The sequence below is a fragment of the Muntiacus reevesi genome, chromosome 18 (genome assembly GCF_963930625.1).
Source record: "Muntiacus reevesi chromosome 18, mMunRee1.1, whole genome shotgun sequence".
NCBI lineage: Eukaryota > Metazoa > Chordata > Mammalia > Artiodactyla > Cervidae > Muntiacus > Muntiacus reevesi.
In genome coordinates this window covers 49,384,538-49,402,840 of record NC_089266.1, presented here as the reverse complement: position 1 = coordinate 49,402,840, position 18,303 = coordinate 49,384,538, and the positions used below count along the sequence as shown (strand labels likewise).

General features: G+C 34.6%; 1 protein-coding gene across 6 annotated transcripts in view; it reads right to left on the bottom strand.

Annotated features, from left to right (window-relative positions):
- BCAS3 (BCAS3 microtubule associated cell migration factor) overlaps positions 1–18,303 on the bottom strand; it is a 576,922-nt gene that overhangs the window by 507,995 nt on the left and 50,624 nt on the right. For all 6 annotated transcript variants that reach the window (XM_065910780.1, XM_065910783.1, XM_065910782.1 and 3 more), the window contains exon 6: positions 13,350–13,431. In XM_065910780.1, coding sequence (XP_065766852.1) covers positions 13,350–13,431 — 82 coding nt within the window. The remainder of the gene's footprint in view (positions 1–13,349; positions 13,432–18,303) is intronic.

The window sequence follows — 18,303 nt, the reverse complement described above, 5'->3', positions numbered from 1 at the left end:
CAGAAACTGTAAAACTCCTAGAGGAAAACACAGTCAAAACACTCTCTGACATAAATCACAGCAAGATCCTCTATGACCCACCTCCTAGAGTAATGGAAATAAAAGCAAAAATAAACAAATGGGACCTAATTAAACTTAAAAGTTTTTGCACAATGAAGGAAACTATAAGCAAGGTGAAAAGACAGCCTTCAAAGTGGGAGAAAACAATAACAAACGAATCAACTGACAAAGAATTAGTCTCAAAAATATACAAACAGCTCATGCAGCTCAATACCAGAAAAATAAATGACCCAATCAAAATATAGACCAAAGAACTAAACAGACATTTCTGCAAAGAAGACATACAGATGGCTAACAAACACATGAAAACATGCTCAACATCACTCATTATCAGAGAAATGCAAATCAAAACAACAATGAGGTACCATCTCACGCCGGTCAGAATGGCTGCTATCCAAAAGTCTACAAGCAATAAACGCTGGAGAGGGTGTGGAGAAAAGGGAACCCTCTTACACTGTTGGTGGGGATGCAAACTAGTACAGCCACTATAGAGAACAGTGTGGAGATTTCTTAAAAAACTGAAAACAGAACTGCCATGTGACCCAGCAATTCCACTGCTGGGCATACACACTGAGGAAACCAGAACTGAAAGAGACACATGTACCCGGGTGTTCATCACAGCACTGTTTACAGTATATAGGACATGGAACAACCTAGATAGCCATCAGCAGACAAACGGATAACTAAGTTGTGGTACATGTACACAATGGAATATTACTCAGCTATTTAAAAAGAACACATCTAAATCAGTTCTGATGAGGTGGATGAAACTGGAGCCTATTATACACAGTGAAGTTAAGGCAGAAAGAAAAACACCAATACAGCATATTAACACATATATATGGAATTTAGAAAGATGGTAACGATGACCCTATATGCAAGAGAGCAAAAGACACAGATATAAAGAACAGACTTTTGGACTCTGGGGCAAGGTGAGTGTGGGATGATTTGAGAGAATAGCACTGAAACATGTATATTACCATATGTGAAACAGATCACCAGTCCAAATTCAATGCATGAAACAAGGCACTCAAAGCTGGTGCACTGGGACCACCCAGAGGGATGGGATGGGGAGGGCAGTGGGTGGGGGGTTCAGGATGGGGGACACACGTACACCTGTAGCTGATTCAGGTCAATGTATGGCAAAAACCACCAAAATACTGTAAAGCAATTAGCCTCCAATTACAATTAATTATTGCGACCCCACAGACTATACAGTCCATGGAATTCTCCAGGCCAGAATACTGGATAGCCTTTCCCTTCCCCAGGAGATCATCCCAACCCAGGGATCAAACCCAGGTCTCCCGCATTGCAGGCAGATTCTTTGTCAAATAAGCTATCAGGGAAGCCCCAATTAAAAAAAAAAAAAAGTATATTAAAACAAATATATCTATGTATTTTACTTCTTTAGTATTTCATACCCAAAATTCTTCACAAATCCACATTTTTAAGAAAACACCATACCACTTTTCACAGTGGCTGCACTAGCAGAGCACATGGATTCCAATTTTCTCCAATTCCATCCTCACTGATACTTCATTTTCTGTGGGGCTTTTTTTTTCTTTATCCTAGCCGTTATAACGGGTGTTGTATAATGGGTGTGAAGTGTTCTCTTTTGTGGTTTGATTTGCGTTTCCCTAATGATGACGCTGAGCATCATGTGCTTATAAGCCACTTGTGTATCTTCTTTGGAGAAATGTCTATTCAAAATCTTTGCCCATTTTTCAATCAAAACGGGCTTGCTTTGCTATTGTTATCAAGTATTTCCGATTTTTTATAATACATGAAATGGTATAATATTACTTGAAGGTAGGCTGTGAAGAATTAAAGATAAATACTATAAATCATAAAGAAGCACTAAAAAAAAAAACAAGACAAAAAGACACAGTGAAGAGATATAACACAGGAGATAAAATGGAATTATTTTATGATTTAAATCCCATAATACACACATTAAACAAAATGGTCTAAAACACGATAAATAGGATAAAATATTGGATAAAAAAGCAAGACTCAATTACATGATGCCTACAAGAAATGCATTTCATGTATAAAGAAAATCAAAGGTTAAAAGTAAAAAGACCATAAGAGATATACCATGCCAAAACTACTCAAAAGAAAGCAGGAGTGTTTCAGAGCAAGAAATATTACCAGAGACTTCATTAAAAATGTATCTATACATAAAGAAGACTTTATTATCCTAAATGTTTTGCTACCAATAACAGAATGGCAAAACACATAAAGCAAAAACTCATAAAATTACAAGAATTCACTAACAGTCGAAGATTTCAACAACCAACTCCTATAACTCACAGAATAAGCAGAAAGACAATATGTAAGGATACAGAAGAAAGGAACAAGACAGACAATATTTTGGGACATAAAACCTATCTCAGAACACTTAAAAGGACTAGAATCACATAAACTATGCCTTCTAATAACAATGAGATTGAATTAGAAATTAATAATACAAAGATATCAGGAAAATCTCTCAAAACTTAAAAAGAAAACCACATCCTTCTAAATAATTCATGGTTCAAGGACAAAAATCACAAGGAAACCTAGGAAAAAACTGAATGAAAAAAGAAAACACCAAAATCACAACGTGTAAAAGGAAAAAAAAAAAAAAAACGCAAAATTCAGCAAATTGGTAAATAAAAGTGAATTTAAGTTGAAAGGTAAAAACTTTCAAAAAACGTGTACTCTCTCTGAGAGAATGCTGATAATAGGGGAGAAAATGTATGTACAGAGTCAGGAGGGTATAAGAGAAATATATGTACCTTCTGCTCAATTTTGCTATGAACCTAAAGCTGCTCTAAAATGTAAAGTCTTTCTTTTTCAAAGCCCATTAAGGTAAATCACATGAAGGAACACATCTTTGTACATATTTTATATACATATACACACACATATCTAAAGGAGGGATTCTATCTAGAATATATACAGGACTCTTACACCTCAATAATAAAAACACCATTAAAAATGGGCAAAAGATTTGAAGAGACAATTTTATAAAAACAATAAAAAGGCAAATAATCACAAGAAAAGATGATCAATATTATTAGTCATTAGGAAAAATGGAACATTGCCAGTGGGAATGAAAATCAGAATAGCCACTTTGGAATTCCAATTTAGCATTTTCTTACAAAGCTAAATCGACACTTAAACTGTGTGTGTGCTAAGTCGCTAAGCATACACAGCCTTTTATAGTTGTTTTTTTTAATTAGCATAATGTTTTCAAGGTTCATTAGGTTATAGTAGTTATCAGAATTTCATTTATTACTGAATAATTATTACAATTATTTCAATTATTTATGACCAAATAATATTCCATTATTTTCCATAATATTCCAAATAATATTCCACATTCTATTTGTAAACTGACAGACACCTGGATTGTTTCTACTTTTTGGCTAATGTGAATAATGCTGTTATTCACATACAAGCTTTTGTGTAGATGTACATTTTCATTTTTATTGGCTATACACCTAGGTGTGGAATTGCTGGGTCATATGACAACTCTGTATTTAACATTTTCATAACTGTCAAGCTATTTTCCAGTGGCCATACTATCTAACATTCTCAGAAGCCATGTATGAGAGTTTCAATTAGTCCACACCCCACCAACATCTGTTATTATCTCTCTTATGGATATAGCCATTTTAGTAGGTGTGAAGTGGAAAAGGGGACTTCTTACAGTGATAAAAGGTTTTGTGTTTTGATAGCTACATAACTATATCCATCTGGCAAAACTCATCAAATTTTCTACTTAAAATTGATGAGTTTCATGGCATGAAAATTATTTCTCAATAAAGATAAATCCTTTAAAAGACTTACTTTAAAATATCTATTATTTAGAAAATTATGAGTTTTCATTTTCACACCTAGGAATGTGTAGGGATAAGTAAACAGTTTCCAAGACCATATTTTGTCCAATTCACTAAGACACCTACAATCTTCTTTACAGTTCTACAGTTTTTAAAAAAAAAAAAAAGGCATTTAAGCTGTACTGATAAGTGATAAGGATCAGCATCTCCATTACAAGTCTGTTTATTTGGGTCAGAATCATTAAGCTCACATGTAATTTAGTTGCTTCATGTTACACCTTTGTTTTTATCTGATTTGAGATATCCGTCACTAACCCTTCTGATGTACTTTTAATAGTTTATACCAAGTCCTGTAAAAGGAATCAACATTTCTTTTAAAGGGTTGATTTAACTTAGAGTGAACGTACCTTGAATACATTACAGCTGTCTTTGTGATATACTTCATCCCAACAGCTTAAAATTTTCAATGTACTTAATGTAGGAAAATAGATTACCTATATATGGGTCCCAATATTGACTATCTTCATTGCTCTTCACTGTTAGACTAAAAGCCAAGGACGTCAAATATAATGAAGACACAACTGAAGATACTTTAGAGCTTCAAGTGTGAATGAAAATACAGAAAAACAGAGCTACTTTTACAAATGTCAATGAATACAAAATTGTTTGATTTCTGCTGTCAGAGTCATAGCCTAGAAACACCTGAATTTGTTAAAACTGTTTTCCTGTAATAAAGGAAGAATCATATAATGGAAGACAGTGAGGCATAAATGGTTAAGGGTAAGCTTGAAACTTCAAATTCCAACTGGATCACTTAACAACTATGTATCTTGATGCTAGTCACCTACCTCTTTAAGCTTAGCTTCCTCACCTATAAAATAGGGTAATGGTATTCACCTTGCAAAACGGTGGTAAGGTGGTGATAATGTTTATAATCAACCTAGAATTTTATCTGTAGAGTATCAAAGCAATATTATACATTTACTTCCTCTCTTTTCTCTTTAGTATACTTCCTACTCACTACAGCCCTCATAGGAAAAGTCCCAAACTACAGGGATCAAATATTCAGGTATGAACTGAGAATACGCTTACATCAATTTATCTAACTCAATACCACGGCATCACCAAAAACTAAAAGGATTTTTAAACTAAAAAAGCAGTATTTCTAAAACATTCTCCCTTAAAAACACTGCTTCTCTGACCAAAAACATTAAAAAAAAATCTAAAGTGAACAGAACATATGTTCTCAAGTTAGAATTCACCTAAATCACAGGCTTCGCAAAATTTCATAAAAATCTAAATGATCCCAAGTGACAAAGGCCCCAGTGATAAGGACTAGGTGTTATGAAAAAAAAATACATAAGGCAAACTGAGAAGTAATTAGAGCAGAAAACATTAGGGAAGCCCTAAATCTCATAGTTTGGCCATTTAAAATGTCGATAAGCCTGCTTCCTCTTTGCCAAAATACTGGTGAGGACTGTAAGCAAACGTCAGTTGGCCTACTTTCGGAAAGGCGCTAGTGTTTTGGATGGACAGACTGTGAGTGTGTGTGTGTTTATAGGATTTATTTGCTTAACCACAGTTATTAAAGTTTTGCAGGAAAAAAAATTATGACAAGCCCTTCTGGAAAAGTTAACCAGAATTTCTGAATTCATATGACTAAACAAATCAAACAGCTCTTCCTTGATTGTGATAAAGCTTGGTTGGAAAGGATGAAACGGGTAGCCAGCACATTGAAAAAATAACGAAATTCAACTCATAGAAAGTGCAACCTATTCAAAAATTTGCAAAAAAGGAAAAAGGGAAATGAGAAAAAGGTTAACAATCCTAAAGGTGCTCTGCTCATATTTGTTTCTAGAAAATAACTTCAGCCATTCGTATCATAAAATAGCAGCAACAATCAGTGTGTCTGACTGCATGGGTGGGCTGTTTGCACTATCATAAGCTTCAAAAAACACTAGGCATTTACACTCGAGTAGGGAAAAATGGGTTGGACCTTGGGGTTTTTTTTAAAAACCTTTTAATATTTTAAGATGTGAACTGTGAATCCCATGCATAGCAGAACAAAAAATAATAGTAACTTTCCAGCATTAGGTAATAATAAAATAACCTAAAAGGAATAAGCCAAGTTGTCCACCCAGTGTTTTAGATGAGAAACAGGATTTTGGCTCATAGACACTTGAGGAAACTGTATCTCCACAGTCCGTCTGCTCTCAGAGTAAAAGCCCTCGTTTATAAGAATTTGCTCTAAAACAAGAAAATTCAGACACCCAGTATATTAAGACTCCTAAGGATAATAAATAAGGTTCAATCTGGATTTCTAAAAAATTTGGTTCAGGTGAGAAGCCAAATTGATCGTCTACCCCATAAGCAATAAGCAAACGGCGTAAGCACAAGGCTAATATAATTCCTAACAGAATTACAAGCTCTGTTAGAGTCAAAAATGGTGCTATCCTTTTGGTCACTGATAAGTGACTTTAAAAAATACATTATGTTGAAGTAGAGTTTTAGTTTTTCTTTGGCAAAATACTGCATAAATCCATTTGGTGGGGATCACCTATAGATATTCCACATATTACACAAGGCACTGCAGAAAATGCAATGATTAACAAACAACCGTACCTGTGATTCCAGAGGAAGATATAACAAAGGAGGATTTTCCCCCAAAAAGCTATGAAAGTCAGAGGTTGGCAAAAAAAACATTCAAGAAGCTATAATGGAAAAAAAAAAACTTTAACTTTCAAAAACAATCATGATTTAAAATTAGATATGGTAAAGAGACACAGATTTTCTTTGTATGAAACTAAAGACACATAAAAAATTGATAAACATTACAAGTAACAGGATAACTTGCAAACTATATAGGATGTCCTATATAGTCCTTGAAATTCTTCAAGCTAGGCTTCAACAGTACATGAACCAAGAACTTACAGGTGTACAAGCTGAATTTAGAAAAGGCAGAGGAACCAGGAATCAAATTGTCAACGTCCACTGGATCACAGAAAAAGCAAGGGAATGCCAAAAAAAAAAAAAAAAAATCTACTTCTGCTTCACTGACTATGCTAAAGCCTTTGACTGTGTGGATCACAACAAATTGTGGAAAATTCTCAATTTTTCTGCCTCTCAAGAGGCAGACCAACTTACCTGCCTCTTGAGAAACCTATATGCAGGTCTGGAAGCAACAATTAGAACTGGACATGGAACAACAGACTGGTTCAAAATTGGGAAAGGAGGAAATCAAGGCTGTATACTATCACCCTGCTTATTTAACTTATGTGCAGAGTACATGATGAGAAATGGGAGGTTGGATGAAGCACAAGCTGGAATCAAGACCGCCAGGAAAAATATCAACAGTGGTAGATACGCAGACGATACCACTCTAACGGCAGAAAGTGATGAACTAAAGAGCCTCTTGATGAGGTGAAAGAGAAGAGTGAAAAAGCTGGCTTAAAATTCAACATTCAAAAAACAAAGATCACAGCATCTGGTCCCATCACTTCATGGCAAACAGATGGAGAAACAATGGAAACAGTGAGAGATTTTATTTTCTTGGGCTCCAAAACCATTGTAGACAGTGACTGCAGCCATGAAATTAAAAGATGCTTGCATCTTGGAAGAAAAGCTATGACAAAACTAGACACCGTGTTAAAAAGCAGAGACATCACTTTGCCGACAAAGGTCTGCATACTCAAATCTACAGTTTTTCCAGTAGTCATGTAAAGGTGTGAGAGCTGGACCATAAAGAAGGCTCAGTGGCAAAGAATTAATGTTTTTTAACTGTGGTATTGGAGAAGACTCTTGAGAGTCCCTTGGACTGAAAGGAGATCAAACCAGTCCATTCTAAAGGAAATCAGTCCTGAATATTCATTGGAAGGACTGATGCTAAAGCTGAAGCTCCAATACTTAGGCCACCTGATACAAACAACTGACTCACTGAGAAAGACCTGAAGCTGGGAAAGACTGAAGGCAGAGGGAGAAGGGGACGACAGAGGATGAGATGATTGGATGGCATCACCGACTCATGGACATGAGTTTGAGCAAGTTCCGGGAGTTGGTGATAAACAAGGAAGCCTGGCATGCAGCAGTCCATGGGGTCGCAAAGAGCTAGACATGACTGAGCGACTGAACTGACTGACAATGAAGCTGAAGCTCCAATATTTTGGCTGTGCGATACAAACAGCCGACTCATTGGAAAGACCATGATGCTGGGAAAGACTGAGGACAAGAGGAGAAGAGGGTGATAGAGGGTGAGATGGCTGGATGGCATCATCAACTCAATGGACATGAATTTGAGCAAACTATTGGAGATAGTGAAAAAACAGGGAAGACCGGTGTGCTGCAATTCATGAGGTGGCAGAGAGTCAGACACAACTTAGTGACTGAACAACAATACAGGACATCTACAGACCCACATACACAATAATATATCACTAATAACTAGTGAGGAGTTGAAATAAGTAGTACAAACAAGCATGGTATTATTAGAATAAACAGCAAAAATATGGTGACTATCCACTGTCCCTAGAACTCAAAGACAGAAAAAATTGCTAAAGAAAAGGATTTTCCCCCACCACATAGGCATAATAGCCAATAAAGCACAGAACTGGGAAAAGAGAATTCACACGTATAAATGACAACATACTTTCTTTGAGAAGCAATTTTACAATATCTGTCAAAATTTTACATGAATACATTCTTTTACCTAGTAATTCTCCTTCTAGGAGTTATCCTAAAAATAATTCCTTGTGTACTTTTTAAATGTATACACACACATACACACGTATATAACAATGTAACATGTTATAGGGCAAAGGTTTAAAATTAATATAAATGATCATACGATGGAATAACATAATTTTTCGCAATGCTGAAAGAACTTTTGAAATAGAAAGATGTTCACAATATTAACTGTTCTACATACATACACATCCAAAAGCAAATACATATAATACATGTAAAGCACTTGAATCAGGTACTGTATATAATACAAGTTAATTTCAAGAATGCATGAATAGTTCAAGGGTGGAAAAAAAAACAGGAAATGTATACTGTAAGCTGTAAATACACTCTCAGTATCTGAGTGAAGAAACAAAAGAAGTAAAGTGGCAACCTGGGTTTATCACTAATAACATAAAATCACATGAATTTTCACTTTCTACATTTCAGCATTTCTTGATTCTTATAATGAATATTTTAAGTGGTTAGAAGTAATTGTATGGTCTTTAAATTAAGAAATTTAAAACATATTAAGGCAAATGTGGCCTCTGATCCCACTCCTTGGAAATAATCATTAGCACAATATTCATAGCTATCTAAAATTTTTAACTTATACATTAAATCACATATATTGCTATATTTTATTTCACAAGTCAGGTACTGATTTGCTTAAAACCACTAGAGTCATTGAGAGTAATAAGAATTGACTTGAAATTAATTTCTAAAAATGACTGATTTGAAAGATAATAAATAACAGCTTTTATTTGACATGAAAATACCAATTGATTGGTCACAGCTTCCTGAAAGACTGCACTGATAAAAATTCTAAAGCAGGTGTAGGTTCATTAAGAAAGTAATCAATTATTCTTAGTGACCATGAAAAAATAGGGAAGTACAAACTGTGCTGATATGAATAAATGCCCATTAAATATAATAATGATCTTCTATGGGGTAAAAGAACATCCGAATCTTTCAGTTTTTCACTTTCGTTAGGAGACAGACTTCGCACAGTAACACCTACAGAAAGGGAACTTATTTTTCTTCTAGATAATAACTTTCAAAAGATTATATCATGTAGGAACATTCAAATATATATTAACACCTTGTATCAGGTACTCTCTGAGATACTGAAGATTTGAAAACAGCCTACAAACCTACAAGTAAGAGGCAATGACCAACCAAAATTAAAAAAACAATAAATCCTATGGGAACACATACTACTAGTGCTGAATAATGTCCTAACTCAAGAGAAGTTGAATAATGTCCTAACTCCTCTTGAGTATTCTAGAAGAGGAAGTAGAAAATGAGAGACCTGATAGAAAAAAGGCAGATCATCCTAGGAAATGGAAGCTCAATAAAACTATCACAAAGGAGTGTTGTTGCAGAGAAGAAGGTGGAGATAGGGAACACTGGTGACGGCCAAAAACAATGCTGGAAAAGCACACTGTAAGGTAATCAGCTCACCAGAGACCTAGGGATGCTGCCGGGCAACAGTTCTCATTGATTTCTTAATTCTAACCATTTGGAGATTTCTTTGTATTTTCTACATATACATTCAAATTATCTGTGAATAAAGATGATTTTACAACTTTCATTCTAATGTTTACATCTTTTATTTTTCTTATCTTATTGTAATGGCAAGGACTTGAGTTCAATGGTAAACAGAAGTTCAACTGTAAATCCATCCCAAATTCAATAGGAAAATATTTAATATATCATTATTGATTATAATATTAACAGTATTTTTTATAGACTTTCTTTAGCATACTGATGTTTCTTTCTATTCCTAATTTGCTAAAAGTTTTCTAATCATAAAGGTTTTTTCTATTTCTACTGAAATGATTATTTGGGTTTCTTCTTCATTCTACTAATATGGTGAATTACACTGATTGATTCTCAAATGTTAACCAACCTTGCATACCTGGAATATCTTTTACTTGGTCCTGACATATAATTCTTCCTATGTATCACTGGATTCTGTTTGATAATATTTACATGCAAATTACACCAAGAAAGAAAAGGAAAGAGGGGGAAAGGAGAGAGGGAGAAAAACGAAAAGAAAGACAAAGGAAGGGACAGAGGCAGAAGCAAGGGGAAGGAAGAAGAGAGGAAGGGAGGGAGGGATGTGTTGGGTATGAGAAAGTGAAGTTAAGAAAAAAGGGTAACAGCAAAGAATTACTCAAGAAGAGTTAGCAAACCACATTCAGACAATATCCCAAAGAGAACAGGGATGAAATTATTTTTTAACTAATCATTCTGGGGGTGTAAGTCAAATACAAGTACCGGAGAGAACACTGAAAATTTAGGAAAAGAAATCATCAAAAAAGTAGTTCAAGGAACTTTCTCAAAACTATACTACTGAAGAGGCCCAGAATAATATATGAACCAACAAACAACACTGCAAAATTTCAGAACACTGGGAATAAAGCCAACATTCTACTAGGTCCCAGAGAAATAAACAAGTCATTTACAAAGAAAAAGGTATCAAAATGACTTAAGATTCTTCAACCATAACACCAGATTAATACCTTCAAATTTCTGAAGTAACATTACTTACACGTATTTCTTATCCAGCCAAATTAACAATCAAGAATTAATTAAGGAAGAATAAAGACATCTTCAGAAAAACAAGATCCACCACACGTCCTTTTTCCAGAAACTATTAAAGACTTATTCCACCAAAATGCTTGCAGAAACAAAATGGGCAAAAGAGAGGAATTAGGTAGTCTATTTTCCATTACAAAATTTATCTAATCAGTTGCATGTATAGCTTTGACAAAAACAAATCTAAAAAATTAAATAATAAAACCAACACATGCATTTTCTGTAAGTCAGACATTTAGCTTTGTGAAATTACATCTTAAATATTAAAATTAAAGTATATTAAAAAGGTATATTATAGTGGATGGAGAAATTTTTCTTTTAATTAGACAAAGTAAATTAAACAAACTCAAATCCTACATAACTTCTAAAGTTTTATACTCTCCCATGAAGTATTTCTGTCCAAAGTAAAAAATTTGGGACTTCCCTGGTGGTCCAGTGGTTAAGAATCCGCCTTGCAATGCAGGGGACGCATGTTCAATCACTGGTTGGGGAACTAAGATCCCACATGCTGCAGAATAACTAAGCCCATGTGCCAAAACTGGAGAACAATGGACTGCAACTGAAAGATCCTGAATGACACAATGAAGGTGCCACGTGCCACAAAAAAGACCTCATGCGGCCAAATATACAAGTTAAATAAATAAACATATTTTAAAAAAAAAGTAAAAATTTTGAGAAAAGGTGAACATTAATAATTGGCACAAAGAGGGGAATTCCCTGGTAGTCCAGTGGTTAGGACTCCATGCTTCCACTGACGGGGGCCTGGATTCTATCCCTGGTCATGGAACGAGATCCCACAAGCCACACCATGCAACCAAAAAAATTTTTTTAATAAATAGTAAATAGTTGATATAAAGAGAAGAACTTCATAAATGAAATGAAAGGAGAAAAATCTGCCCCTGTGAATTACATACAAAAGAAACAAAGACACAGTAGACTCCTTTAGTAATAAAGTTCTTAATTCCAATCATCCAAAGAGAACACTGGCTATTCCAGAAATAATCTTCTTTGTCAAAACTTTCACCAAAACACAAATGTAACAGAAAAAAGAGTGTGTGTGAAGCAGAGACAGAGTTGATAACTATATAATGCCACATACTTCAATAACAAGAAAAAATCTTCACATGACTGCAGGATATTATTGCCTTATTACCTCTACCTTTAACATTTCAATTAAGCAGATTTAATAATTATATTAATCTCTAATAATACTTAGGCAGAGTTTAAATAAACTCTGTTTAAATAAACATCATTCTCACCAATTTAGAGAAGTAACTATACAGTGTTAGGAAGATTTCCCAACTTCTGTACAAACTTTAAAAATATAACAGAATTTGAATATTTTAATATTCTCTTTTATAAGTATACAAATGGTATTGAAATGATTGTTTTTAATGTACATGCAAAAACATTACTGAGCAAACACTGGCAAATTGAAGAGAAAAAACAGTATGTAGAAAGCTCAGATGATTAAACAGTTGGGAGTTATTTAGGCTTCTAAACAACTGATATAATTTAACCATATATCTTATTTTTTAAATAAAAAATGCCTAATATTTACATACAACATTAAGAAGTTTTCATTAGTAAAGCAGAAATTCAAGGCCAAAAGTTCAAAGTTGTACTTCTGCCATCGCTATAAATACAGGCAAGAGACTCATTTGCAATCGAGATAATGGTGAAAACCAAGCTCTCCAAGGCAGTGAGTAAAACTGAGAAGAGCAAAGACCCTGAGAACATCAGAGACTTGGGGAACACCCACAGCAGAAAGCTAAACGAGCAACATAACAAAAGCAGCACAGTCAGCAAGGAAGGGATCTGGGAAGAGCGCTGCCATGAAAACCAATAGAGAAGAGGGCTTCAGGAAAGAGCCAGCAAAGTCAGAGACTAAATGGAGATCAAAGGGGAGGAAGATAAATCAAAACCACAGCAGAAAGTGAATGGCCATATTGAATTGGTTAAGATTACCTATTTCCATCTCAACTGACTGAACTTAAGACTTTATCTTGGAGGGAGGAGGGGAAGGCTCTGGACACTTGGAGGAAAACAGGCTTTAGTTATCATTCTTGCTGTCTGTGTCCAAGACCATAAAAGAGAAACCTCTTTCTGAATGATTTGTTTCTTCTTAAGGGCTACACTCACCAAACTGTGGAGCAGGCAAGATTCTAGCCGCTCGAATTGGGCCATGTCGAACAGAAAAAAGTTCCTGTGCTTCCCCACTGATCTGCAGAAGGAGACAGAAAAAATTCAGGAAATAAAAACAAAGGTCAGAACATTATTATACAAAAACAAGATCTCCTAAATTTTCACCATGATTTTTGGTCTCAAATGTAATATATACACACACACACACACTTATGGTGACCATACACATTAAGCATATTGATATGTTAAATTATCATAAATATTTTTAGAAAATGTTAAGAGCATGCACTTCATATGAATAGGAAAATAAAAGGTCTGTTTTGGAAGCCTAGAATTTTTATCTTTAATAAACTACAAGTTTGTTAAAGTTTGTTCAGTTTCTACATGACTGCTTTCCATTTTAGAGCAAAGCAGCTAGGATTTTTATTAGTATTCAGCTTTCTATGTATGAAAATAAATATTCTTAGCACTCTGAAAAGCAGAACTTAAATGCTATAGTAACTTTCACAAATGTGCTATATATGAGAAAAAGCAAAACATGTTGCAAAGAACACTGAGGTGGAGGGTGAATGACCTGGGTGCCAGTTACGATTCTGCAACCCTAGCTGTTAACCTCCTAGAGTAAATCATTTGACCTCTATAAACCTTTATTACTTATCTTCTTCTCTAAATATATTTTAGTAAATATTGTATGTATTTAGGTGTACAACACGAAGATTTGATATACATATACCTGTATATATATATGTCACCTTCTCAGAATCACCTTCTGTATGTGATAAAAGTACCTGAAATCTAATTTTCTTTTCTTTCTTTTATGGTCATGTCACATGACATGTAGGATCTTAGTTCCCTGACCAGGGATCAAACTCACAGCCCCCTGCAGTGGAAGCATGGAGTCTTAACCACTGGACCACCAAAGAAAGTCAAGAAATCTATTTTTTCAGTATTCAATACAATGTAATTAATTACAATCACCATGCCTAAACATTAGGTCTCCTGACTTACTCAACTTATAAAACTGAACCTTTATACTTTTTGACCAACATCTCCACATTTCTTCTACCTCCTCTGAGCCTATATTCTTTGCATTTATAAGTTGAGATGATAAAGATGCTAAACAAACTCAAAATGAATATGGTTTCAATATTTTATTCATTAAAAATGTATGCATCCTTAAATTTCATTTTTATTTACACTAAGATCAAACACTGTATGAATCTCTGTTCATTTTGAGTCATTATCACATTTGTTCCTCAAATACAAAGGGTAGAGTAGCCTATTAATCCAAAAGTAAAAGAGGTAGACTAATATATGTGTCAAGTGTGAAAACAACTGCTTTTCAAAATTAGTAGTTCAAAAGGACAATCTGTTGCTAACTGAAATACTGCACAGATTAAACCATAATTAGTTAAGAAAGTATTTCCAGAGTACTGTAAGTGGTAATGTCATTCCCAATACATTTTCTTAATTGTGAAGTATTTGATAGAATATGTTATATCAGATCAAGAAAACGGCAAATATTGTAAAACTCATTCTATAAACCCAAAAACTTACAACAGATGTAAAAATGGTAAACATTCCATAAAGTAAACACACCGATGGTATTTCTTTAAAAACAGGCCTGCCAAACAAGGAGTTTAAAATATCAACAATTTATACATTACAAAAGGTTTATCAGTCTTCCCATATTAAACAATAAAACTGCAGAGCTGCCTTTTAGATCAACATTTTTTTAGATCTTCAGCTTCTCTTCTACCTGAATTGAAGTGCTTCATACTATAAATAATTTTGTCTCTTATAAATGTTAAATTATGGTAATGCCCAAAGAGCCATCATATTCATTTAGAATATAAAAATAATTAAAATGCATTTATTGACCACAGTGGCAAATCCCTCTATAGCACTTGAGAAGCAAAAGCTATGAGGAACGCTAGGCTCTTCCCACTAACTATGCAACAACAGCACCACCTACCACGAATTAAACACACAAAAGCTACAAACTCAGGATAGCAAACTAAAAGAGTTTACCTCTCTACAAATTCCTCTATAAACATTAAATTTCTAAATGAACTATGAAGGCCATTAGATAACTACAGCTCTTAAATCTATATTTTATTCTTATAGAACAGAATTTTAAATTTAGAAAAATCCTTAAAGGGTCATTTTGTCCAATCTCCCACCCCATCAAATAACCACACATTCTCTGAAATCTAAAAATTACCATCATCTCTTTGATTTTAAGAACACCTTCACCGAATGTATATCACTAATACAGTCCAATTACATTATAAGTACATTACTGGCTATCTCCAAAGCTGCCAAGCCATTTACTTTTCAAAAATAAATTGCTTGGTGGACAATGGATAAATAGTATTCTTCAATATATATACTATTTCTACCAAGAATGAAATGAAAAATAAACTGTAAAACAATACTGTAAATATTGCACTGAAGTTATAATTCAGAGTAACGAAAACCACTTCTCACAAATAAGGTTTATTATACCTATAACAAATCACAGTATTCTAACACAAAATCCACTGCTCTGTAATATTATTTCCATATGCCACAAGTTTAGCATTTAGCTTTTGGTTCTATCAAATAAAGCTTTAAAAAAAAAAAGTATAAAAAAAATTCTAAAGTTTAAAAAAAAGAAGTCTAAACATATTTACCTGAGCTGCTATACTAAATTATAATAAAGAATATAACAAACCTGTCATGGCACATTCACAATATGATAAACATTTATCATCATTGGATTTAATACCCAAGAGCTTACTTTGATATACAAAAACATTCTGAAATCTGAACATACCACACTTTTGAGCATAACAGCTTTTAAAACAAACCGAAATGCCTTATTCTATTCTAAGCTTTCACTCTAAATCCCTCTTTAAATGTACAGCAACAGGTTAAGAAAAAACATTAGGATTGATTACAAAATACATCCCTATATTCATTACCCCGTCCTTCTTATGTCTAAGTTAAGGTCCTAGAATCTTTCATTAAAACATCAGGGAAGGAAGCGGGGAAAGCACTATCACTATTTACTAAATAGTGACAGAAATTTATGAACATGTTAAAATCAAAATTGATAGAAGCAGAATTCTAAAGTTTCCTTTAGAGTCACAAATTTAAAGTTTCCTAAAGAGTCACAAATGTCAAGCATGACACTTGGAGGAGAGAACCCTCCAAATAATATAGGCAAATTCTACACTGGAATACAATTTCAGAACAGAAAAAGTGCTAATAATGTGTATACAGATAAGATGTGCACATTTTAGGGAGGACACAGAGAAAATGGATATGGTCTTACAGGCTACACTTTGGCTGCCGTCTTTAATTACCTCTAATCATTTTATACAACATGTTCACTGGCAATATTGCTCTCAAATAAATGAGTGTCAAATTGATTTTTTTAAGCCTTTCAAACTGATTTTTAGGTTTCTTAAAAAAACAAAACAAAACTCATTGAAAATAGCGAAGAATAAAATCCTCAGAGGATTTTAACTGATCCTTGGCAGAATCACCAGGGGCTCTAAGTTCACTTTTAAACCAACACTAATAATAAATACAAGGGTAGAACTACCAGCAAGGCATTTACCAAGCAAAGTTCCAACTTGCTGGCAACTGCAGTAACTTGGGGAGAGGAGCAAATAGGGAGGAAACCTCTCCAATAGCTCCTCATGGGCTCTGCCTTTGTTCTTACTGGCATTTTAATTTCTGATGACAGACTTTTGTTGTTTGGAGCATAAACCGGACGTACCAGTTTGGAGGCACAATAAGGAGAACAAAGAATGATTTGTTCACACTGTTGGAAAAAAATCTTTTCCAACCATAGAAAATAGCTTTCGCATGGTGAAAATATGCAAATTACATACCAAACCAAAAAGCAGTGGAGGGGAGGACAAGTTTAGAATCTCACAACTCAATCGAAGGCAAAAGGAAATTATAACAGCCGAGACAATCACACACACACACACAAAAGGCTGTAAAGTAGCGGGGGAGCTTTGTAAGTGCTTTCAGAGAATCCTAAAAGCACATGAAGGTCATCTAGCCCTCAGAACCAAACCTGCCTCTGAAATCCTGATGACTTTTCAAAGACATCTGACTACAAAATAGAAAAGTCAATCAAACACAAAGAACAATAATAATAATAACATTCTACAAGCCAGAGAATCAGGACAGGAGTACATATTTACACCCCCAGCTTCCCTCTGAGACACTGCAAATGGAGAACTATGGTGTGCTATTGATTCTTCTTAGCAAACTTTACTGAAAGATAACAGACACAGAAGTAATACAGAAATCTTAGGTGTATGTACAGCTTAATGAATCTGCAATGTAAATACACATCTGTTACCAGCACAGACATCAAGAAACAGAACGTTATGGACACTCGGAAGGTCCCTCCACACCCATTCCCAGTCACGTACCCAAGGCAACAATAACCATAACTCTCGTGGTCCGGGCACGGGTTGGAAAAGAATTTCCAGATATGAGACAGAATGAGAGGGAAGTGAAGTTTATTAGAGTAGGAGACACTGTTAGAACAGCAGGCCAGCTCAAGGGAGAACCGAACCTGAACAGGGGTCCTTGGTCCAAAGGACCAGGAGTAGGATAGGGGTCTTACAGGTCATTTGCTGATTGGATGAGGCACATATACTGGGTGGGGGAAGAGTAAGGCAAATACCTTCTCCCTACCCATTATGGCAGAAAGTGAAAAAGAACTAAAGAGCCTCTTGATGAAAGTGAAAGAGGAGAGTGAAAAAGTTGGCTTTAAACTCAACATTCAGAAAACTAAAATCATGACATCCGGTCCGATCACTTCATGGAAATAGATGGGGAAACAGTGACAGACTTTATTTTGTTGGGCTTCAAAATCACTGCAGATGGTGACTGCAGCCATGAAATTAACAGACACTTGCTCCTGGGAAGAAAAATTATG